This window comes from Hypanus sabinus, chromosome 3 (assembly GCF_030144855.1).
Source record: "Hypanus sabinus isolate sHypSab1 chromosome 3, sHypSab1.hap1, whole genome shotgun sequence".
Classification (NCBI taxonomy): domain Eukaryota; kingdom Metazoa; phylum Chordata; class Chondrichthyes; order Myliobatiformes; family Dasyatidae; genus Hypanus; species Hypanus sabinus.
This window is the reverse complement of record NC_082708.1, coordinates 8394447-8420950: the sequence shown is the minus strand read 5'-3', so window position 1 is coordinate 8420950 and position 26504 is coordinate 8394447. Positions and strand designations below refer to the sequence as shown.

General features: G+C 46.9%; 2 protein-coding genes across 7 annotated transcripts in view; both read left to right on the top strand.

Moving 5' to 3' along the window:
* The window catches only part of gdpd5b (glycerophosphodiester phosphodiesterase domain containing 5b), a 272763-nt gene that overhangs the window by 130267 nt on the left and 115992 nt on the right, over positions 1-26504 (top strand). The window lies entirely within an intron of this gene.
* On the top strand, positions 8684-10135 carry LOC132390710 (uncharacterized). The gene has a single exon (XM_059963267.1). The coding sequence runs from the start codon at positions 8863-8865 to the stop codon at positions 9916-9918; it is 1056 nt and encodes a 351-aa protein (XP_059819250.1). The 5' UTR covers positions 8684-8862; the 3' UTR covers positions 9919-10135.

The following is a 26504-nucleotide window of genomic DNA, read 5'->3' as shown; positions in this document are numbered from 1 at the left end:
ATTACTAATTTAATTAGTTTGGCAAAACATTGTAGACCAAAAGACCTCTTCCTGTGCTGTACTGTTCTGTGTTCTAAGAAGCAAATGTCTTGGACAGTGTGTAGTAGATTAGCTCTGTACTAGACAGATGGCCTGTGTTTACTTTTCACAGCTTGAGCTCCCTTGTGACCCCTGACATTAGTCAGTGTGCATTGTCTTACAATAAGTTTCCTTGAGGACTCCACAGGGTGCACTGGGGGAAGGAGGAGGTATCCCAGAGCAACGGATTCTGTGACAGCAGTTTGTTCTCTAAATGTTTGGCAGTTAAAAGAAAATCCCCAGTTGGGAAGGTCTGCTAGTTTAGCAAGCAGGATTGCTACCACACCACTCCAGGCACCCTGGTTTGACCGCAGACTCCAGTGCTGTCCGTGTGGAGTTTGCAAGTTCTCTTGGTGACCATGATGGGAGTCTTACCATTCAGTCAATGCACTGTAAGCCCTGCCGAAGGGTTTTGGCCTGAAGCGTCGACTGTACTTTTTTCCATAGTTGCTGCCTGGCCTGCTGAGCTCCTCCAGCATTCTGTGTGTGTTGCTCAGGACCAGCTATCACCCTACAACCAACAGACTCCTGAACCAGTGAGGATAACTTCACTCACCTCAACACTGATCTAATTCCACAACCTACAGTCTCACTTTCAAGGACAAGACAACTCAGTATTATTTATTATTTGATTATAAGAGTCATAAAAAAACTACAGCACAGAAGCAGTGCTGTATTTTAAATATTATTATATCTTTTGTATTTGAACATTCTATCTTCTTTTGCACATTGGTTGTTTGTCAGTCTTTGCTTGTGTGTAGTTTTTCATTGATTCTATTGTATGTTCTGTGTTCCCTTGGGCCATCAGGCTTCTGAACTCCCAGCCACACCGTATTCAAAGTGTCACTGCTTAATCTGGGATGGATGGGTGGCGTACCTCACAATATTTAATATTAATGCACTTTAGTTTATTATTTATGTGTGACTCATCCGTAGATTTTATCGAATATAAATTATTGTGTGTTATGTGTACTACTGTGCTTTACACCCTTGTTCGGAGAATCGTTTCATTTCTAATACATTATATGGTTCTATACGTTAGATACGTGTATATAGTTAAATGACAATAAACTTCAAAGGTTCAATTTAATGTCAGAGAAGTGTATACAATATACATCCTGAAATGCTTTTTCTTCGCAAAACATCCAAGAAAACAGAGAAGTAACCATATATAACCATATAACAATTACAGCACGGAAACAGGCCATCTCGGCCCTTCTAGTCCGTGCCAACCGCTTACTCTCACCTAGTCCCACCTAGGCCGCACTCAGCCCATAACCCTCCATTCCTTTCCTGTCCATATACCTATCCAATTTTACTTTAAATGACAATATCAAACCTGCCTCTACCACTTCTACTGGAAGCTCGTTCCACACAGCTACCACTCTGAGTAAAGAAATACCCCCTCGTGTTACCCTTAAACTTTTGCCCCCTAACTCTCAACTCATGTCCTCTCGTTTGAATCTCCCCTATTCTCAATGGAAAAAGCCTATCCACATCAACTCTATCTATCCCCCTCATTATTTTAAATACCTCTATCAAGTCCCCCCTCATCCTTCTACACTCCAAAGAATAAAGACCTAACTTGTTCAGCCTTTCCCTGTAACTTAGGTGCTGAAACCCAGATAACATTCTAGTAAATCTCCTCTGTACTCTCTCTATGAGAAGTGAACGGCAGTTAAACATTAGAACCCCGAGGTCCCCCCAGCTCCCCCCTCCCGTATGTAGACGGCAGCAAGGCAAGGATACTGCCTAGAAGAAGGCAATGGCAAACCACTTCCATAGAAAAACCTGCCAAAAAGAATCACGGTCGTGAGATCTTGATCACCCACTCATACAACGCACACATAATGGAGCAAAATGGCGGGGTAGTGTTCATGGGTCCATTGTCCATTCAGAAATCTGATGGCAGAGGGAAAGAAGCTGTTCCTGCATGTCTTTACCACAAATTTTAACACCCGCATTCCAGTGGAGCCACTTGAGCATCAAGAATTGATCTCTGACTCCACTGTCCTTAGAGGAAGGGATAAAGAATACCAAGAACTCAACCCCTCCCCTCCCCTTTGGTTTCTAAGTTCAGAGTAAATTTATTACCAAGGTACATATATGTCACCATATATAAAGCTGAGATTCACCTTTGAGTGGGCAATCACAGTAGATACAGGAAACACAATAGAATCAATGAAAGGCTGCACCCAATAGGATGCACAACAATCAAAGTGCCAGAATACAACTGTTCTGTTGAACTGTCTTCATCTTAGTTGTATTTTTTGGATTCCTCATCATCAGTCCAGCAGGACATTGATTCCCAGCAAAGTCAGGGTTTCCCAGAACCCACTTAATGAAAAACATGTGTGTGTTCGGCCCCTCATCAGTTTTGGAACAGAGTATTAATTTCATCATCATTTCCTTCCCGCAGACTGAAACACATGCTTCAGAATCAGATTTATTATAGACACAAGAGGAACTGCAGATGCTGGAAATCTGGAGCAACACACACAGTGCTGGAGGAGCTCAGCAAGTCAGGCAACATCTATAGAGAGGAATAATCTGTTGATGTTTTGGGCTCAGGCCCTTCTTCAGGACTGGAAACGAAGGGAGAGGAAGTCAGAATAAGAAAGTGGGGGAGGGGAGGAAGGTGGCAGGTGATAGCTGAAACTTTGAGGGAGGAGGCGTGAAGTAAAGAGCTGGGAAATTGGTTGGTGAAAGGGATAAAGCGCTGGAGGAGGGGGAATCTGATAAGAGGGGGGTAGAAGACCATCGAAGAAAGGGAAGAGGGAAGAGCAGTAGAGGGAGGTGATGGACAGGTAGGAAGAGAAGGTGAGCGAGGGAAACAAGAATGGGGAATGGTGAAGGGGGGGCAATTACTAGAATTTGAGAAATCGATGTTCCTGCCATCAGGTTGGAGGCTACCCAGAACATAAAGTGTTGCTCCTCCATCCTGACTGTGGTCTCATCGTGGCCGTGGACTGACATGTCAGAATGGAAATGGGTGGCCACTGAGAAATCCTGCTTTTTGTGGCAGACAAAGCGAAGGTGCCTGACGAAGTGGTCTCCCAATCACCAATGTACTGAAGGCCACATCGGGAGCACCAGATACAGTAGATGATCCCTCAGTGGACGCAGTCCAATGCCTCGCACAGGCCCAAAGAGCTCATTACAGAAATTTGTAGTACAGTGCAAAGACACAAAACTTCGAGGTTCAAAGTAATTATTGATCTACATATTTATCACCATACACATCCTTGAGATTCACTTTCTTGTGGGCTTTCACAGTAAATACAAAGAGAGACAATAGAATCAATGAAAAGCTACACACAAGTAAAGACAGGCAAACAATGTGCAAAAGACAACAAATTGTTCAAATACAAAAAAAACTAAATGATAGTACTAAATTAATATCAAGAATATGATTTGTAGAGTACTTGAAAGTGAGTCCATAGGTTGTGGAATCAGGTCAGAGCTGAGGTGAGTGAAGTTATCCACTCTGGTTCAGGAGCTTGGTGGTTGCGGGGTAATAACTGTTCCTGAACCTGGTGGCGTGAGACCTTCGGGTCCTGATGGCAGCAGCAAGAAGAGAGAAAAGCTTGGATGCTGGAGATCCTTGATGATGGATTGAGTTGAATTGAATTGACTTTATTTCTTACATCCTTCACATACATGAGGAGTAAAAATCTTTACATTACATCTCTGTCTAAATGTGCAATGTGCAATCATAGTAATTTATAATAATTTATAATAAATAGAACAATTGATGTAATATAGAGTACACTCAAATGAGTGTGAGTTCATCAGTCTGATGGCCTGATGGAAGAAACTGTTCTGGAGCCTGTTGGTCCTGGCTTTTATGCTGCGGTACCACTTCACGGATGATAGCAGCTGGGATAGATTGTGGCTGGGGTGACTCGGGTCCCGAATGATCCTACGGCCCTTTTTTTACACACTTGTCCTTGTAAATGTCTTGAATCACGGGAAGTTTACAATAACAGATGCGCTGGGCTGTCTGCACCACTCTCTGCAGTTTCCTGTGATTGAGGGAGGTACAGTTCCCATACCAGGCAGTGATGCAGCCAGTCAGGATGCTCTCAATTGTGCCCCTGTAGAAAGTTCTTAATCTTGGGGGCTCATTCCAAACTTCCTCAACCATCTGAGGTGAAAGAGGTGCTGTTTTCCCTTTTTCACCACACAGCTGGTGTGTACAGACCACGTGAGGTCCTCGGTGATGTGGATGCCGAGGAACTTAAAGCTGTTCACCCTCTCAACCCCAGATCCGTTGATGTCAATAGGGGTTAGCCCGTCTCCATTACTCCTGTAGTCCACAACCAGCTCCTTTGTTTCTGCAACATTGAGGGAGAGGTTGTTTTCTTGACACCACTGTGTTAGAGAGATGACTTCTTCCCTGTAGGCCACCTTGTTATTGTTTGAGATACTGTAAAGCCAATCAATGTAGTGTTGTCAGCAAATTTAAGCAGATTGGAGCTATGGGTGGTGACACAGTCATGGGTGTACGGGCAGTAAAGGAGGGGACTCAGTACACAGCCCTGATGGGCTCCTGTATTGAGAGTCAGAGGGGTGAAGGTGAGGGAGCCCACTCTTACAACCTGCTGGTGATCTGATAGGAAGTCCAGGACCCAGCTGACAAGGCAGGGTCAAGTCCGAGGTCTCTGAGCTTGCTGTCGAGTCTGGATGGAATTATGATGTTGAATGCTGAACTGTAGTCCAAGAGCAACATTCTCACATAAGCATCCTTTTTCTCTAGAAGTGCAAGGATGATATGTAGAGCAGTGGCTGTTGCATCATCTCTTGATCAGTTGAGTCGGTAGACAAACTGCAGGGGTCCAGTTTGGGTGGTAGCAGACTGTAGATGTAATCCTTGACCAGCCTCTCAAAACATTTGCTTATTATTGAGGTGAGTGTGACAGGATGCCAGTTGCTCAGACATGTTACCTTGGTCTTTTTTGGTACAGGGACAATGGTGGATAGTTTGAAGCAGGTGTGCACTCTACACTGGAGAGGGAGAGATTAAAAATGTCAGTGAACACACCTGACAGTTGAGCTGTGCACATCCTGAGTACTCGCCCTGGGATGCCGTCTGGTCCCTCAGCCTTGCGACTGTCCACTTGTTGGAAACATCTGCGTACCTCAGCCTCAGAGATGACCATGTTGCTGGCTGTAGTGGTGGCTTTCCTCGGAGGCTCAGAGTTAGTGACATCAAACCGAGTGTAAAAGTGATTGAGCTTATCTGGGAGAGAGGCTGCGATGTTGGCGGAGCCACTACGTTTGGCTTTGAGGTCTGCGATGGTATGCAGCCCTCGCCACAAGTCACGTGTGCTATTTATTGTGAATCCTGACTCAATCTTCTCTTTGTATTGTTGTTTTGCTGCCTTAATAGCTTTGCTCAGATTGTAGCTGCTTTTCTTTAGCTCTAGTTGATCTCCAGTGATGTAAGCTCGATGTTGCGTGGTAAGTGCTGCTTGCACGGAATTATCGATCCAGGGTTTCTGGTTCGGGAAGACCCTGACTGACTTCTGGGGAACAATATTGTTGATGCACTTCCGGATGAAGCACATGACTCCACTCGTGAACTTGGAGACATCCTCATCACGGAAGACATTCCAGACTGTGGTGAACTATGTGCCTGTCGGGACACGCCCCTGCTGACTGCTCCTGTGGCTCCTCCCACAGGCCCCTGTATAAAGGAGACCTGCGGCCTGAAGATCGGCCTCAGTCTCCAGGACCTTGTATGATAGACACTCACTCCTGGTTCCTTCTTCCAGTCAATAAAAGCCGATATCTCGCCTACGTCTCAGTGTGAGTTATTGATGGTGCATCAATTTTATTGACTGGAAGTTTTAAAACATGGAACCCGTTTTGCGTCCGGACCGGTTGGATTTGGACCCTCAAGACCCTGACGCAGCTCTCGCTTTTGAACACTGGCTTGCATGCTTCCAATCGTACTTGGCGGAGCTTCGTGCGACTGAACCCGCCGTTATGCACAGAATCCTACTCTCGAGGGTCTCCTCCAAAGTTTACTCCTTTATCCGGGACCTGCCGACCTACGAAGGGGCACTGGACGCCCTCAAACGACAGTACCTGCGGCCGGTGAACACCGTCTACGCAAGACATCGCTTAGCTACCCGGCAACAGCGGCCTGGCGAATCGTGCGCTGAGTTTCTCCGAGCACTACAGACACTCGTCCGAGCTTGTGACTGCAAGACGCTCACGGCAGAACAGCATGCGGAGCTGCTGGTGCGAGACGCCTTTGTGACGGGACTGAGGTCAGTGTACATGCGCCAGCGGCTGCTGGAGAACTCGGATCTTACCTTAAGCTCGGCGATAGAGAAGGCCAACGCTCTAGAAGCTGCGCGGCATAACGCCGACGCTGTCCAGTCGCGCGATTCCCCGCCGGTTTCGTGGACGCCTCAGACCCCGCCACCGCCGGCTCCCGGGAGCGAATTCGCCAACGCCGCCGCCAGTCGCCATTCCACGAGCTCCCCGACCCAGACCACGGCTGTGGCCCGTAAGAAACTCGTGCCTTGTTATTTCTGTGGCCAAAAGAAACATCCTCGACAACGCTGTCCAGCGCGAGAAGCGACCTGCTCCAGCTGCGGAAAGCGGGGCCACTTCGCCAAGGTCTGTAAGTCTCAATCTCGAGCGGAGTGCAGCGCTGCGGGTGAAACGTGGGGGCCGCCATCTTGCATGCCGGTATGTGGGCGGCCATCTTTGTCGACGTCAGCACGCCCCGCCCCCGATCCTCGGATGCTGACCGGGTACCCCGGATGTGAGCGGCCATCTTTGTCGGCGTCAGCATGCCCCGCCCCCGACCCTCCGATGCTGACCGGGTACCCCGACGGCGATCCAACTCTGGCCACTGTGACTCTCGACCAAAGCGCCCCACACCAGCTTGCAAGATCCATGATGGACATCCAGGTGGAGGGGCATTGGACTGGATGCCTGTTTGACACGGGCAGCACTGGGAGTTTTATTCACCCGGACACAGTGCAACGCTGCGGACTTGCAACGCGGCCGGTCAGTCGGAGGTTCCATTTGGCCTCTGGGTCGCAGTCCGCAGACATCCGGGCGGGTTGTGTAGCGACTTTGGTGGTGCAAGGCACAGTATATCGGGACTTTGAACTGCTGGTCATGCCTAATCTGTGTGCACCTGTGCTATTGGGGCTGGACTTCCAGAGCCATCTCGAAAGTGTGACTATGGTATACGACGGGCCCCTCCCACCACTCACTGTCAAGAATCCTCAGTTTTGTGGGACTTCTTCACATACCCCGCTACTGACCACACACACACACGGACACACACATCCCATCCAGAACCAGGCCAACAGCTGCGCTACCGACACTTGCAGCCTCTCCACTCTCAAGATCCCTCCCCCACCGCTGTTCGCCAACCTGACCCCCGACTGTAAACCTGTGGCAACCAAAAGCAGGAGGTACAGCGCGGGGGACCGGGCCTTCATTCGGTCGGAGGTGCAGCGGCTGCTCAGGGAGGGGATCATTGAGCCGAGCACAAGCCCTTGGAGGGCCCAGGTGGTTGTTGTTCGGACTGGGCAGAAAAATAGGATGGTGGTGGACTATAGTCAAACCATCAATAGGTTTACGCAGCTTGACGCATACCCCCTACCCCGCATCGCGGATATGGTCAACCAGATTGCTCAGTATAAGGTGTACTCGACAATAGATCTGAAATCCGCTTATCACCAGCTCCCCATCTGCCCAGAGGACCGCCCCTACACCGCCTTCGAGGCGGGCGGCCGGCTCTATCACTTCCTGCGCGTCCCTTTCGGTGTCACGAATGGTGTCTCTGTCTTCCAGAGGGAAATGGACCGGATGGTGGACCAGTACCAACTGCAGGCCACATTTCCCTATCTGGATAACATCACCATCTGTGGTCATGACAGGCCAGATCACGACGCCAACCTCCAACGGTTTCTCCAAGTGGCCGCAGCTCTGAACCTTACTTATAACAGGGACAAGTGTGTTTTTGGTACCACCCGCCTTGCTATACTTGGGTATGTCGTGGAAAACGGGGTTATTGGGCCTGATCCCGAACGTATGCGCCCCCTGTTAGAGCTCCCTCTTCCCACCACTCTCAAGGCCCTCAGACGGTGCCTGGGGTTTTTTTCCTATTACGCCCAATGGGTCCCCCATTACGCAGACAAGGCTCGCCCCCTGGTCAAGTCTACCTCGTTTCCCCTCTCTGCTGAGGCCTGCGCGGCCTTCAACTGCATTAAAGCGGACATTGCCAAAGCTACGATGCATGCAGTGGACGAGACCGCTCCCTTCCAAGTGGAGTGTGATGCCTCCGATTTCGCTCTGGCTGCTACCCTTAATCAGGAAGGCAGACCAGTAGCATTCTTTTCTCGCACCCTCCAAGGCTCTGAAATTCGGCACTCCGCGGTGGAGAAAGAAGCCCAGGCCATAGTGGAGGCTGTTAGGCACTGGAGGCACTATCTTGCTGGCAAAAGATTCACTGTGCTGACCGACCAGCGCTCGGTTGCGTTCCTGTTCAGCAACCAACAGCGGGGCAAGATCAAAAATGATAAGATTTTGCGGTGGAGGATAGAACTCTCCACCTACACCTATGATATCCTGTACCGGCCTGGCAGACTCAATGAGCCCCCTGATGCCCTATCCCGGGGAACATGTGCTAGCACACAGCTCGACCAGCTGTACGCCCTTCATGCACAACTTTGCCATCCGGGGGTCACCCGATTTTACCATTTTGTGAAAGCTCGGAACCTGCCGTACTCCCTGGAGGACATCAGGACGATGACCAGGGACTGCCAAATTTGTGCCGAGTGCAAACCGCACTTCTACTGTCCTGACACGGCACAACTTGTCAAGGCCACCCGCCCTTTTGAACGCCTGAGTGTTGACTTTAAGGGCCCCCTTCCCTCCACTGACCGCAATGTCTATTTTCTCAGTGTTATTGACGAGTTCTCACGGTTCCCCTTTGCCATCCCCTGCCCCGACACTACTGCCACGTCCGTCATAAAAGCCCTGCGCCAGCTCTTCACTCTGTTCGGGTATCCCTGCTATATCCACAGTGATAGAGGGTCCTCCTTTATGAGTGAAGAGCTGCGCCAGTACTTGCTAGCTAGGGGCATTGCTACCAGTCGGACCACGAGTTATAATCCCCGGGGTAATGGCCAGGTAGAGCGGGAGAATGCCACAGTGTGGAAGGCCACACTTTTAGCCCTCAAGTCCAAAGGGTTGCCGGTCTCTCGATGGCAGGAGGTCCTCCCTGAGGCACTGCACTCTATCCGCTCTCTGTTATGTACGTCCACCAATGCCACCCCTCACGAACGCCTATTCTCTTTTCCCAGGAAGTCTGTCACTGGGACCACCCTACCAGTTTGGCTGACGTCCCCGGGGCCAGTGCTGCTCCGGAAACATGTGAGGAGCAATAAATACTCCCCGCTGGTGGAGAGGGTTCACCTTCTCCATGCGAACCCCCAGTATGCTTACGTGGTCTTACCTGATGGGCGGGAGGACACGGTCTCCATCCGCGACCTGGCACCCGCAGGTGCAGCAGACCACTACCCTGAAGGCTCTCCGGTTACTGTGAACCCTGCACCAGAGGTGACACCGTACTCACCAGGCCCTACACAGACTCCTCACGACACTTGTATACCGGGCGTTTCGTACGCATTTATACCAGGCGCCTCGCACATGCATGAGGGATCACCGGCGCCTAGTGGGCAAGAACACGCGCAACCCCCGTCCCCTGTGCTATCGCCAATGTTGCCGGCACCTATGCAGTCACAGCCGGTGCTACGTAGATCGCAGCGACAGATTCGACCGCCTGATCGGCTTGACTTGTAAGAACCTTCGCTACATGAGGACTTTTTCAAACGAAGGGGGGGTGAATGTGGTGAACTATGTGCCTGTCGGGACACGCCCCTGCTGACTGCTCCTGTGGCTCCTCCCACAGGCCCCTGTATAAAGGAGACCTGCGGCCTGAAGATCGGCCTCAGTCTCCAGGACCTTGTATGATAGACACTCACTCCTGGTTCCTTCTTCCAGTCAATAAAAGCCGATATCTCGCCTACGTCTCAGTGTGAGTTATTGATGGTGCATCACAGACGACGTCATCGAAGCAGTCCCGCAGCATGGAGACTGATTGTTCGGACCAAAGGTGGACAGTTTTAACTACGGCCGCCTCTTGTTTCAGCTTCTGCCTGTATGTCGGTGAAAGCAGGCTCGAAGAGTGATCTGATTTTCCAAAAGCTGGGCGAAGGAGAGCTTTGTAAACGTTGCGGAAGGGAGTGTAACAGTGGTCAAGTGTGTTATCTCCTCGAGTGCTCACCTGGATGTGCTGACAAAACTTCAGAGAGACTTTCATCAGCGACGCTCAATTAAAGTCACCAGCGATGATGAAGGGAGCCTTTGGGTGTATAGTCTCTAGCACAATGATGGTCTCGTACATTTCCAGGTCAGTATTGGCCTGCTTTCCTGTAATAGCGCTCCATGTAGATGTGCTCGATGGTGGGGAGGTCTACAGATAAATTACAACATAAGTACATATTTCCACTGCTAGTGTAACCTTGCTGAGGAATTTCTTTACCAGAGAGTGGTGAACTTGTGGAATTCATTGCCACAGGCAGCTGTGGAGGCTGAGTCATTGTGTATATTTAAGGTCGACATTAATAGTTTCTTGATTAATTAGGGCATGAAAGGATACGGGGAAAAGCCAGGAGATTGGGGGTGAGATGGAAATGGATCAGCCATGATGAAATGGCAGAGCAGATTTGATGGACCAAATGGCCTAATTCTGCTCCTATGTTTTATGGTCTTACAATCTAACTTTGCCTTCTAAGCTCAACAGAAACAACTGCAGCTGTTGACGACCTGGAACGTGCTGCCAGGAGTGGTAGCAGAGTGTTGCACCATCAATAACTCACTCTGAGACGTAAGGCAAGATATCGGCTTTTATTGACTGGAACAAGCAGTGAGTGACCACCATACTACATCCTGGAGAATGAGGCAGAGGATCAGACCTCGATCGCCTTTATACAGGGGCCTGTGGGAGGAGCCACAGGAGCAGTCAGAAGGAGGTGTGTCCAGACAGGCACATAGTTCACCATATTCACCCCACCTTTGTTAGAAAGAGTCCCCATGTGGCGAAGTTTCTTACAGGTCAAGTCTATCAGGTGGTCGAATCTGTCGCTGCGATCTACGTAGCACCGGCTGTGATTGCACCGATGCTGGCAACATTGGTGATTGCACAGGAGATGGAGGTTGTGCTGGTTCCAGCTCATGCATGTGCGAGGCACCTGGTATATAAGTGTCATGAGGAGTCCATGTAGGGCCTGGTGAGCGCGGTGTCACCTCGGGTACAGGGTTCATAGTTACCAGAGAGTGTTCGGGGTAGTGGTCTGCTGCACCTGCGGGCGCCAGGTCGTGGATGGAGACCATGTCCTCCCGCCCATCAGGTAAGACCACGTAGGCATACTGGGGGTTCGCATGCAGAAGGTGAACCCTCTCGACCAGCGGGGAGTATTTATTGCTCCTCACATGTTTCCGGAGCAGCACTGGCCCCGGGGACATCAGCCAAACTGGTAGAGCGGTCCCAGTGACAGACTTCCTGGGAAAAGAGAATAGGAGGAGTTCGTGAGGGGGGGGGGTGGGGCCACCATCCGACCACCTGGGCCCTCCAAGGGCTTGTGCTTGGCTCCCTGAGCAGCCACTGCACCTCTGACTGAATGAAGGCCCTGTCCCCCACACTGTACCTCCTGCTTTTAGTTGCCACAGGTTTACAGTCAGGGTCAGGTTGGCGAACAGCGGCGGGGGAGGGACCTCGAGAGTGGAGAGACTGCAAGTGGTGTCAGTAGCGCAGCTGTCGTGTTGGATGGGATGTGTGTGTCGCTGTGTGTGTGTGTGTGTGTGTGGTCAATAGTGATGAAGTCCCACAGAACTGAGGATTCTGGACAGTGAGTGGTGGGAGGGGCCCGTCATATACCATAGTCACACTTTCGAGATGGCTCTGGAAGTCCAGCCCCAATAGCACAGGTGCGCACAGATTAGGCATGACCAGTAGCGCAAAGTTCTGATACTCTGTGCCTTGCACCACCAATGTCGCTACACAACCCCCCCGGATGTCTGTGGAATGCGACCCAGAAACCAAATGGATCTTCTGACTTACTGGCCGTGTTGCGAGTCCGCAGCGTTGCACTGTGTCCGGGTGAATGAAACTCTTAGTGCTGCCCGTGTCAAACAGGCATCTAGTCCTGTGCCCCTCCACCAGGATGTCCATCATGGACCTTGCAAGCTGGTGTGGGGCGCTTTGGTTGAGGGTCACAGTGGCCAGAGTTGAATCGCCGTCGGGGTACCCGGTAAGCATCGGAGGGTCGGGGGCGGGGCATGCTGACGCTGACAAAGATGGCCGCCCGCATCCAGGCATGCAAGATAGCGGCCCCCACGTCTCACCCGCAGCGCTGCACTCCGCTTGCAGTTTAGACTTACAGACCTTGGCGAAATGGCCCCGCTTTCCGCAGCTGGAGCAGGTCGTTTCTTGCGCTGGGCAGCGTTTACGAGGGTGCTTTTTAAGTCCACAGAAATAACAAAGCACAGGCTTCTGACGGGCCACCACCATGGTCGGGTTTGGGGAGCTCGTGGAATCGCGACTGGCAGCAGCAATTTCGCTCGCGGGAGCCGGCGGTGGCAGGGTCTGAGGTGTCCACGGAACCAGTAAAATTGATGCACCATCAATAACTCACTCTGAGACGTAAGGCGAGATATCGGCTTTTATTGACTGAAGAAGGAACCAGCAGTGAGTGACCATCATATTACATCCTGGAGAATGAGGTAGAGGATCAGGCCTCGATCGCCTTTATACAGGGGCCTGTGGGAGGAGCCACAGGAGCAGTCAGCAGAGGGGCATGTCCAGACAGGCACATAGTTCACCACACAGAGACAGATACATTAGGGACATTTAAGAGAGTCTCAGACAAATAGATGATAGAAACGTGTGTGTTCATGGGGGTGGGATGGGGGAATATTGGCTGTTTAGGAGGGAAGGGTGAGAGAGCACTATTTCATCCATGGAAATCCCTCTCCATCCCAAGTTTCTAGCTGGTCTCCTGTGTCCCTTTAACGATGACCTGCAATCATCTAATTCAAGTCCATAATGGTCAGATTTGGATTTATTTATCACATGTACTTGAAATTTACAGTGAAGTGAGTCGTTTGTGTTGACAACAAACAGAACTTAAGGATGTCCTGGGGGCAGCTCAGATTGCTCAGCAGAACAACAGCAGCAAAACAAGCCCATCACTCTCTCTCACTCTCTTGCCCTCTCACCCTCCCACACACACAGGACAGTCCTCCAACTGCCCTGTCCAGGCTTCAGCCAATGGCTTTGGACCTTTGGCCTTCCGATCAACCTTTCAGCTTCAATCTTCAGTATTAATAGCATCCCTGCCCTTACTAATTGGCCGCATTAGTATTACAATCCTTAGTGACGCAAAAATACACTCGCTCTTGTTTTTCAGAAGCCCACATTCACCATAATATATAATTATGAGTAATCACTTCCTTTTGTCCTTGTCACATCCAAATAAGGGATTATTTCATGGAAAATCAACAAAAGCCTCCATCGCTGAGTTCTTTGTCACAGGCTGATAGTAAAACAACACTTTGATTTGAAGATGCACTCCCTGTTCTCATTCCTGTTGCTCATCGCCTGTACCTCTTAGATTCATAGAACACTACAGCACAGAAACAGGCCCTTGACCCATCCAGGCCTTGCTTTTAATCTGCCTAGTCCTGTTGACCCTCACCTGGACCATAACTCTCTATACCTCTCCCATCCACATACCTACCCAAATTTCCCCTAAGTGTTAACATCAAACCTGCATCCACCACTTCAGCTGGCAGCTCGTTTCACACTCTCACCACCCACCGAGTGAGAGTTCCCCCACATGTTCCCCTTAAACATTTCACCCTTCATCCTTAACCCTTAACCCATGATGTCTAGTTCTAGTCTTTCCCTAATTCAGTGGAAAAAGCCTGCTTGCATTTGCCCTATCTATACCCCTCATAACTTTGTCTGCCTCTATCAAATCTCCCCTTACTTTCTATGCTCCAGAGAATGAAGTCCTAACCTAGCTAGTCTTTCCCTATAACTTAGGTCCTCAAGTCCTGACAACCTCCTTGTAAATTTTCTCTGGACTCTTTCAATCTTATTGATATCTTTCCTGTAGGTAGGTGACCAGAACTTTATTCTGTTCAAGTTCAAATTTATTGTCATTCAACCATATACATGTAAGGGAAACAATGTTTGTTATATGCACAACACAGTGCATATAACTCACACACAACACATAAAATAATATTACCACTAATAAAAGTATATATACACGTTTCCCCCGCCATCCAAAGGTAGAGCGTTCCTATGAAACGGTTCGTAAGCCGGAATGTCATAAATTGAAGAAGCAATTGCCATTTATTTTTATGGGAAAAACTTGTGAGCGTTCCCAGACCCAAAAAGTAACCTACCAAATCATGCCAAATAACACATAAGACCTAAAATAACAGTAACATATAATAAAAGCAGGAATAATATGATAAACGCACAGACTATATAAAGTAGAAATACTTTTCTGCAATCATTGCAGCGTTGTCAATTGCAGTGAAGATCTCATGCAGTTGCTTCACGTTCAGTTCCTGAATGACTTCACTTTTGGTCCGTTCACTACTGTGTTCAGTTTTGATTGTTATCCTTTCCTCTTCCAATTGCATCAGCTCTTCATCTGTCAATTCTTGGTCATGGGATGCCAAAACCTCTTCAACATCATCTTCGCCAACTTCCACAAGCCAGACTCACTATGTCCTTACTTAGTTCACCACGATCGAAACACTTAATTATGTCTAGTTTTACGCTAAGTGTAACACCCTCACGAGCTCTTTTAGGCTTTTCCGATACTTTAGAGCTCATCTTGATAACGAATGCACAAAATAAATCGACATAAAGCACAGATGCTCACAGGCACATGTTTATGCAAAGCCGGCTAGAACGCAATTCTGGGGCAGCAACTTGTCTGCTCGGCGCGCACACTGCCTTTTTTTGTAATAGTGAAAACACCTTCTGTTAGCGACAACAGATAACTAATGTAGGTCTTTCACAACAGCGAGGTGTCGTAAAGCGAACGTTCAAAAAACGGGGGACACCTGTACCAGAAGATTGACGTTTTGCATAAGGTGCATTTACTACACAAGTCAAAAAGTGAACAGTATAACGCTACCAGTGTTTAATATGTGATGAGACCTGGGTGGTGGCAGAGAGTTCAGTATCCTCACGGCCTGGGGAAGAAGCTATTTCCCTTCCTATTACTCCCTGTCCCAACGCTATGGTACTCCCCACCCCGCCTGACGGTAAGGGGTGAAAGAGATTGTTGGATAGATGGGAGGGATCATTGACAATGCTAAGGGCCTTGCATATGTGGCACTTCTGATAAATATCCTTGACGGGTGGAAGAGAGATCTCGATGATCCTCTCAGCAGTTCTCACAATCCTTTGTAGGGTCTTGCGGTCTGTAGGCACCTTCTGTTAATGGGGTCTCAATCACTGAATTTAATCGTGCCACCATCGGCCTCCAGTTGACCTGATCCCGAGCCCCTGATTCCCTGCTTAAGGATCTGCCCAGAGCTTTCCACCTTAAGGCAAACAACATCAAGAACAGAGGCCCTTGGAACAGGCCATTCGGCCCACCTTGTCCATGCCGACCAAGATGCCAAACTGAACTGGCCACATGTGCCTACATATCGCCCACATAAGACCATAGACCATAAGACATAAGAGCAGAATTGGGCCATTTGCTCCACCATTTCATCATGGTTGATCCATTTCTCTCTCAACCCCATTCTCCTGCCTTCTCCCCATAACCCTTCATGCCCTGACTATTTAAGAAATAGTCAATCTCCACCTCAGAATCACCCAGTGACTTGGCCTCCTCAGCTGCACATGGCAGTGAATTCCACAGATTCACCACCCTCTGGCTAAAGACATTCCGACTTATCTGTGTTCTAAATGGATGTCTCTGTATTTTGAGGCTGTGCCATTTGGTTCTAGACTTCCCCACAAAAGGAAACATCCTCTTCACATCCACTCTATCAAGGACTTTCAACATTTGATAGGTTTCAATGAGCTCTCCCTCCCCACCCTATTCTTCTAAATTCCAGTGAGTGCATAGGTGCCTTCAATTGCTGATCTTTGATAACCCTTTCATTCCTTGAATCGTTCTCGTGAACAACCTCTGAACCCTCTCCAATGTCAGCCCGTCCTTTTTTAAACAAGGAACTCAAAACTGCTCACAATACTCCATGAGGCATCATCAGTACCTTATACAGCCTCAGAATTAAATGCTTACTTTTATACTCCAGCCTTCTTGAAATGAATGCTAACATCACATTCGCCTTCTTCACCACCGAGTCAGCCTGCAAGTTAACCTTTAGGGAACCCTACACAAGGACTCCCAAGCCCTTTGCACCTCAGAACCTTTTGTACCCTTGTTCCTGTCCAACTATCTTTTAAGTGATGTACCCACCTTGACCACTTCCTTTGACAGCTCAGCCCTCTGTGTGATAAAAAGTTGTTCCTCAGGTCCTCCTTTAAATCTTCCCCCTCCCACCGTAAAGCTGTGCCTTCTAGATTTAAATTTCCCTGTCCTGGGAAAAAAGAAACCCACTTTATCTATGCTGCTTGTGATTGTATAAGCCTCTTTTTCAAATTTCAAAATTAAATTTCATTTGGAATAAAATTGTATACAAGAGATAAACAGTGCATTACTTTTCATGTTCATGGATAATATGCTCAGTAGTGTTAATCTTAATAAGTGACACATCAGCTTCCCTTGTTCCAGGGAAAAAAAGTCCCGGACTCTCCAGTTTCTTTAAGCTCTCCGGTCTCAGTGACATCCTCATAAATCTTTCTTGCCCCCTCTCTGGTTTAATAATATCCTTCCTGTGGTCAGGCAGGAGTTACAGGAATCGGAGCAAACACTTTCCTACGCCGTCAGGTCCTTGGACTGATCTGCACAACCCCGTGGGCTACAGACTCAGTTTTATGGATTCTACAATTCATGTTCTCAGTATCTATCTTTCTTTTTATTTATTTATTTTTCTATTTGCACAGTTTGTCTTCTCTTGCACATTGGTTCCTTGTCAGTTTTCTTTGATTCTGTTGTATTTCTTTGTTTTCCTGTAAATGCCTGTAAGAAAATGAATCTGAAGGTACCACTTGGGCCCTTAGTTCCCAGTGGAGAATTGACCATCAATGACCAGCTGTCCCCATCGTCCTCTGAAGTCGAAGGTACGGTGTGAGTTCATCTTACCCAGCTTCACCCGAATTCTGTTGGCTGGTCTTACTGGATTCCACCTCCCTCGATGGGGATGTAGGGTTGGACTTTGAGAGGCAATATATAATATACGTTTCCCCTCTGCCATTAGGTTTCTGAATTGACATTGAGCACATCTACATCAAACGTTGCTGTAGAAAAGAAGCATCAACCATCAAAGATCCTAACCAGTCAGGCCATGCTCTTTGCTCACTGCTGCCATCAGGCAGAAAGTACAAGAGCCTCAGGACCAGGTTCAGGAACAATTTCTGAACCGTCAGGCTCTTGAACAAAAGGGGATAACTGCAGTCATTCTATTTGCGGTGTTCCCACAACCGACAGTTCTCACTTTAATGACTCTTTATCTTGTTATTTCATGCTCATTATTTATAACTGTGTTTGCACAGTTTGTTGTTCATGATCCTGTTTACAGTTACTGTTCTACAGATTTGCTGAGTATGCCCGCAGGAAAAATAATCTGAAAGTTGTATGTGATGACATGCACGCACTCTGATAATAATTTTTACTTTGAACTTTGAACCCATGAAGCTCACCACTTCTTTTTCCCTCTTGTTTTGCACTACTTACATCTGGTGTACTGCGTACTCTCCTTACTGTAATTTATAGTTTTTAACATTATGTATTGCAATATGCTGCTGCAAATCACCAAATTTCATGGCGTATGCTGGAGATATTAAACCTGATCCTGATTCTGACACTTGTGTATTTTAATAATAAATTTACTATGAACTTTGAACCCTGGTTTTACCTCAGCAATGGAAAACTATGGATGGCCTCTTGCTCCTGATTGTGTATTTTGTTTGCACTTATGCCTTGTTTTGCACAGTTATTTGAAATACTCTCTGGTGTACCCTACAGTCTGTGCGTTGTTTGAATCTGCTGCGAGCAGGTTTGTTTCATTGTAGCTGGACATGACTGTACCTGCGCACACAACAGTAAATCGAGCTTGGGTGGGGCATCAGAAGAGTACACAGTACTCCAGATGTCACAGTCATAATAAAAGTAAATTTATTATCAAAATACATGTATGTAACCATATACTATGCCAGGATTCATTTTCTTGCGGTCATTCATGGTAGAACAAAGAAATATAATAGAATTTACAAAAAGTGATGGATAACAAAGACTGGCAAATAACCATTATGCAAAAGAAGACAAATTTTGTAAAGAAAAAAATATAATTCTGAGAATATGAGTTGAAGAGTCCTTGAAAGTGAGTCAGTAGATTGTGGAATCAGTTCAGAGTTGAGGTGAGTGAAGTTATCCACTTTGGTTCAGGAGCCTGATGGTTGAGAGGTGATAACTGTTCCTGAACCTGGTGGTGTGGCACTTAATGTTCCTGTACCTCCTTCCTCATGGCAGCAGTGAGACGAGGGCATGGCTTGGATGCTGAGAGTCCTTGATGATGCTTTGTTGTGGCAGCACTCCATGTAGATATGCTCAGTGGAGGGGAGGGATTTCCCTGTGATGGACTAGGCATTGCTCACCACTCTCTGCAGAGTTTCCCATTTTTGTGCAGTGGTGCTTCCATCTCAGGCTGTGATGCAACCAGTCAGGATATTCTGCACTGTGCGTCAAAGATTTTGGTGACGTGCTGAAACTGTGCTAAGAAAGCAGAGGTGCTTTGTTTCTCATGACACATATGCACTTGCCTTGCCAATGTCTTGTACAGCTGTTGGCTGTTCCAGGAGATCTCTGTCTTCCAAGATAGTGTATAACCAGCATTGATCTTTCAGAAAGAATTCCAATGGGAAAAGGATTCAGGGAAATAAAAACAGAAAGTGATTTGCTGACGCAGGCAGGCCCATCTCCCATCAGGCCCTGGAGGAAGGTAAAATGTTCCAAAGATGTCTTCACACATTGAGTACAGAGGTTGGGTTGTTATGTTGCAATTAGTTCATTAAGGTTGTCATAGCCAGGGTGTAGGTGGGGATAAGTTCCCATTACCTATGAAATGCTCCCAATGGCATGCATCTCAAATAGCCTCTACAATCAAGTCCAAGTCCAGCTCCTGGCCTTCATTTGTGGCTTAACTACAAAGCCTGGTGGGACTGTTTCTACCCACAGGAGAAGGGGTAAAGGTGGGTTACTGACGCCTTAAAACCAGTCGCTTTGGGCAGATGGGGCTCGTCAGCCAGGATTGGCAGCTCATCTAAGAGAAGGAAAACTGATCCACTGCCTTGCGGCTATACCCACTCATGGGGAAGGCTTTGGGAGTAAACCTGAGGAAAGATCTGGAGATGGAGTCCCTAAGGCAGCCCTACATCGAGTTCAATGCTGACTGGCAACTCCTGCAATGTTGCTGGTGCCAAACTGTATCGGTCTCTGCTGTTCCTTTGAATATATCAGGTGCATAGAGAAGGGAAGCCTCTTATATGGGCAACAGCTTGTTCTCCGTATTGTACTGCTCTGGCTTGTATCTAGACAGCTTGGATGCAATTTCCATGGCTGACCCTGACCAACGGAGGCCTCAATATGTTGCAGTTGTACAAAATGTTGGTGAGGCCACATTTCAAAGTCAAAGGCAAAATCAATTTGTCCTGCTGAAGGATCTCAGCCTGAAATGTCAACTGTTTATTCCCCTGCCCCCATAGCTGCGGCCTGACTTGCTGAGTTCCTCCAGCATTTTGTGTGATACAGAATCTGCAGTGCGGCCGCCACGAGGGCCTTATAAGGGGTATTTTAAACTGTCCAGTGTATCACTGGCACCAGCCTACCCACCATCAAGGACATATAAACCAAATGTTGTCAGAAATAGACCAGGTATCACACAGGATTCATCCCACCTTACTCATGGACTGTTTCTTCCACGCCCATCAGGGAGGAGGCTACGTAGCATCCACACCAGGACCACCAGACTCAAAAACAGTCACTTTCCCCAAGCAATAAGGCTGATCACACTGCTACCCACTTCCCCACCCCTTCACACCCCCAACCACCACTACACACACATCACATTGCATCACTTTATGTGCTGTACATATAGTCTGTCTCTCTCTCTCACTGTCTCCTTCCCCTTCTCCCCTCTCCCTCTCCCTCTTCCTCTCCCAAGCCCCTCCCCTCCCCCTCTCCCTCCCACTTTCCCTCTCTCTCTCCCTTGGATCCAGAGTAACAATAATTTTGTTCTCCTTTACATTCACAGAGTCATGGAACACCACATCACAGAAACAGGCCTTTTGGCCCATCTACTCCATGCAAAACTGTTATTCAGCCTAGTTCCATTGACCTGCCCTCCATACCCCTTCCATCCATGTATTTATCAAACCTCCATTAAATGTTGAAATTGAACCCACATCCACCATTTCCACCAGAAGCTCGTTCCACACTCTTACCACCCTCTGAGTGAAGAAGATCCCCCTCGTGTTCCCCTTAAGCTTTTCATCCTTATCCCATGACCTCAAGTTCTAGCCTCTTAAGTGGAAAAACCCTACTTGCATTTACCTTATCTATACCCCTCATAATTTTCTACTAATGTACTGATGATAAACAATCTTGAATCTTGAATAAACAACCTTGTGTTGCTCTCGATTTCCAGCATCTGAAGAATCTCTTGTGTTAGATTTTTTGTCCTTTCTTCCCCAGTCTCTCTGCGGCCTCATCTCCTCTCCTCACTCTGGAGTACCTTGTTGCTGATGCCTTGGAGATTTCCAGTTTTGCACACTTGCACATCCTTGGATTTTAATCACTGGTCCACAGGCAGCTGCACCGTCAGTTCCCTGAGCCTCAAGCTCAGGAATTTCCTCCCTAAACCTCTCCACCTCCTTCTCAATACTCCTCAAGTGCCAGCTCGTAAAGCTGCATTTTTTGAGGGGGATAATAAATCAGCCATAATCAAATGGTGGAGCAGACTCGATGGGCTGAATGGCCTAATACTACTGCTACACTCAGTTGTCACTTTATTAGATACAGGAGTGGAACCCAGTGTGGTCTTCTGCTGCTGTAGCCCATCCACTTCAATATTTAACATGTGAGTTCAGAGATGCTCTTCTGCACACCACCATTGTAATGTGTAGTTATATGAGTTACTGTTGCCTTCCTGTCAATTTGAACCAGTCTGGCCATTCTCCTCTCTCATTATCAAGGCATTTTTGCCCACAGAACTGCCACTAACTGGATATGTTTTTTTTTGTTTTTCCTACCATTCTTAGTAAACTCTAGAGACTGTTGTGTGTGAAGATCCCAGGAGATCAGATTCTGAGATACTCAAACCACCTTGTCAGGCACCAACAACTATTCCACGATCAAACTGACTTTGATTGCATTTCTTCCCCTGTCTGATGTTTGATCAGAACAACAACTGAACCTCTTGACCATGTCTGCATGTTTTTATGCATTGAGTTACTGCCACATGATTGGCTGATTAGATACTTGCATTAACATGCAGGTGTGCAGGTGTGCCTAATAAAGTGGCCACTGAGTGTATATTTTATGATCATTATGATCTACTCTAATATCGCCAAATGTAAATTGGTGTCTAAGTTGGTTTGGATAATGTTGTTCCGAGAGGCTTTGAGACAGTTAACTGCAATCAAGCAGTGTGTAAATGGACATTGTTATTAGGGCCAGCTACAGTGATGTTCCCAGGCTGTTCGTTTTAGCTTGTTGGCCTGGAATATAAATCATTAAAGGCTCACGGACAGTTCTATAAATAGGAGATTAAAAGGAGCTCAAGCACAAAGTGCTTGCAGAGTCGAGAGCATTGAAGTTGTATCAGCAGGGAGACAGTAGATGATAAAATCCACTGTGGGGGGAGGGAGTAGATAATGAATTGAAGAGACTTAAAGTCGGATTGCTACGGATTACTTCCTCACTACGTAGAACATAGAACAGCACAGCACAGGAATAGACCATTGGGCCCACAATGTTGAGTTGAACTTATTCATTAGTAATCAAACGGCCAATTAAACTAATCTCTTCTGCCGACACAATGTCCATATCCTTCCATTTTCCTCACATTCATGTGCCTATCTAAATGTCTCTTAAAAGTCTCTAATGTACCTGCTTCTACCACCACCCCTGGTGATACATTCCAGGCACCCATCCCTCCATGTAAATTAACTTGCCCCTCACATCTCCTTTGAAATTAACCCCTCTCATCTTGAATGCATGCCCTCTGGTACAACAGCAATGTTCATTTCAGAGTATTTAATATAGTAAAGAACATGTACAGGAGATTTGTCATCAGAAAATAGAGCCCAAGTCACAAAAGGATTTATTAAAGGAGGTGAGCAGATGCCCATACATGCAAGTGTAAGGGCAACAAAAGGAAGAGAAAGAGGTACTGGAGAGAGGAAGTGAGATGCACACACACACACTCACATGCACACACACACACACACACACACACATGCACACACACACACACACACATACTCTCTCTCACACACACTCTCTCTCTCACACACACACACCCTCTCTCACTCACAGTCTGTCTCTCACACACACTTATTCAGAATCAGAATCAGGTTTAATATCACTGGCATATGTCATGAAATTTGTTATGCAGCAGCACATTGAAATACATAATACTAAAATTGTAAATTATGGTTAGAAGTGTAATTATATATTGTAATTTATTGTAATATATTGTAATTTACAATCATATGTGTGTGTGTATGTATATAAAGTTAAATTAATAAAATTAATTAAAATAAATTAATAAAATTTAAAAAAAGTAGTGAGGTAGTGTTCACGGGTTCAATGTCCATTCAGAAATCAGATGGCAGAGGGGAAGAAGCTGTTCCTGAAATGTTGAGTGTTTGTCTTCAGGCTCCTTTACCTCCTCCTTGTTGGTAGCAATGAGAAGAGGGCATCTCCTATCTCTCTCCACCAGACTCTCTCCCTCTCACAGTTTCTCTAATCCACAGTCTCTCACACAATCTCTCTAACACACTTTCTCCCTCATAATCTTTCTCATAATCTCTGTTGCACACACACTTCTCACACGAACACATATAGTCTCACACAAACTCCACTCTTTCTATCATACAGACCCTTATTGATAAACACACTCACACACACATGCTCACACTCTCTCTCACACACACACACACTCACACTCACACACACACACACATACACAAAGACTGAATAATATTGGTGTTCATGCAGAGTTTTGAATTGTGGGTTTGAAAAGATGTCGGGAGTTGATTTACTGGAAGAGGGAGCAGAGATAGGAAGAAGTGAAAGGGGGTCATCCATTAAGAGCTACTTGAAACCTGTTCCTGGACGTGTCTGTATGTGTACACGTGATACACTACCACACTGTGTCAATGCCTTTTGTTTTTCATTGATTCTATTGTATTTCTTTATTTTCCTGTGAATGCCTACAAGAAAATGAATCTCAGTGTTGTATATGGTGACATGTATGTATTTTGATAATAAATTTACTTTGAACTTTGAACTGCTGTTGGTCCCGGGGAGAGGGCTTTGGTCTACTTGTGGAAAACTTCTGTAAATGCCTCGACTTACCCTCTATGGCTGTTGAAGGTACTTTTTACTGTTGGATTTTGGCCAGGACAGCAATAGCTACTGTCTGTCTAATGCTGAGTTTCAAGTTGATTTGAGGGCTTTTTATTAAGAACTAAATTGCACATCCTTTTACAACCACTGAACAGTGTGGCACAGTGGCTAACCGGTTAGTGTGACGCTTTATGGCGCCGGCAATTGGGGTTTAATTCTCGCTGCTGTCTGTAAAGAACCTATACGTTCACCCCGTGACCGCGTGGGTTTCCTCTGGGTGCTCTGGTTTCCTCCCGTAGTCCAAAGACGTACACTTAAGGTTAGTGGACTGTGGGCATGTTATATTGGTGCCAGAATCATGACGACATTTGTGGGCTGTCCCAGCACAATCCTCAGACTGGAATGATCATTGACACCAATGACACATTTCACTGAAAGTTTCGAGGGACATGTAGCAAATAAAGCTAATCTTTATCTTTTATGCCATTGGACCTTGTCAAATGACAGTAATACCTATTGACTGTTTAATACTGAATTTCAAGTTGCATTGAGGGCTTTTTATTGAGAAATAAATTGTACATCCTGTTAAAACAACTTGAAGAGGTTATCTCAGCACTTAAAAGTTGGCATTAAATTTTTCCAAAGCCAAATCATTTTCCTGTCATGTGGTTGGCAGGACTTCACAGACTCTGTGGCTCTTAAAGGGACACCCTGAGGTTGTGATAGCACATCAAATACGCACAAGTACAGTGACATGCAGATACAACACAAAACTCTCTTGCGAAGTTCAGAAATTTCAAAGTGAATTCATTATCAAAGTATGTATATGTCAACATGAGAATCATTTTCTTGCAGGCATTCATGGGTGCCACCGTAGCGTAGCATCAGAGTTCAGAGTTCAATTCTGATGCCGTCTGTAAGGAGTTTGTACGTTCTCCCTGTGATCGCGAAGGTTTTTCCCAGGCACCCTGGTTTCCTCCCACTCAGTCCAAAGGCATATGGGTTAGTAGGTTAATTGGTCATTGTAAATCGTCCTGTAGTTAGGCTGGGGTTAATTTGCTGACTTGATAGACGTCGTGGCTCTTTGGGCTGGAAGGTCTTTTCTGTGCTGTATCTCTAAATTAACATATAGAACTGGACAAAGAAATATAATACATGTGTCCCCCGCTTTACGAAAGTTCGCTTTATGCCACTTGGCTTTTACAAAAGACCTACATTAGTAACCTGTTTTCACATTACAAAGAGGATTTTCACTTTTACAAAAATTTTTCCCATATAAATTAATGATTCTTCACTTTACGCCATTTCGGCTTAAGAAAGGTTTCATAGGAACGCTCTACCTTTGTAAGTGGGGGGGGGACACCTGTAGATTTGATAGAAAACTAGACAGAAAGGCTGACAAAGAATCAATGTGCAGAAGACAATCTATGAAAACACGAAAGTAAGTAAATAAATAACCGTGAGAGCAAACGTTGTAGGGTCCTTGAAGGTGAGTCTATAGATTGTGGAATGAGTTCAATGTTGAAGTGAATGAATTTATCCTCACTGGTTCAGCAGCCTGCTGGCTGTAGGGTAATAACTGTTCCTGAGCCTGGTGGTGTGGGACCTGAGCCTCCTGTACATCCTGCTTGATTGAAGCAGCGGAAATAGAGCAGGTTGGTCCGTGGACTCCTCTTGTGCCAAGGTGAGGTCACCCATAGAATGGAGGAGCTATACCTTATATTACTTCCGGGTAGCCTCCAACCTAATGGCATGAATATCAATTTCTCCTGCTGGTAAAATTTCTCCCTAGCCCTCCCCTCTTCTTCTATTCCCCATCCTGGCCTCTTACCTCTGCTCACCTGCCCAGCACCTCTATCAGTCCTGACGAAGGCTCTCTGTCTGAAATGTCGACTGTTTATTCATTTCCATAGATGCTGTCTGACCTGCTGAGTTCCTCCAGCTTTTTGTACGTGTTGAGAAGAGAGCAAGGCCTGGATGCTGGGGGGACCTTGATCAAGGATGCTGCTTTCTTGTGTCACTGCTCCATGTGAATGTTCTCGAGGCTGGGGAGGGCTTTTCCTGTGACACTGGCTTCACAGGGACAACTCAGGGTCTGAGTTTTAGGGAGAGCTTGGACAGGCTTAGAAGCCCAAAGCCCATAGGTGGGTGATTCCAGAGGTCAGATGCTCTTTGTCTGTAAGTCCAGGCTTGTGGTCCAGACGTCAGTGGCTCAGAGGCAACCTGTTCTGGGGTGGCAGGACAAACTTAGATTGTTTTCTCTGGGGGATCAGGTGCTGAGAGGAGTTCTGATAGAGTTTGATAAGATTATGAGATGCATAGATTAGAGAGCCAGTATCCTTTATTCCAGGGTTGAAGTGTCCAATACTAGAACACATACTTTTAAGCTGAGGAAAGGGTAATTTCAAAGGAGATGTGAGGGGAAAGATTTTTTACACAGATGTGGAAGGTGTCTGGAACGTGTTACCAGAGGTGGTGGTAGATGTAGATATGACAGAAGCATTCCTGAGCCTGTAGCTAGGAACATGAATGTGAGGGAAATGGAAGGATATGGACATCGTGTAGGCAGAGGGGATCAATTTAGTTCATGTA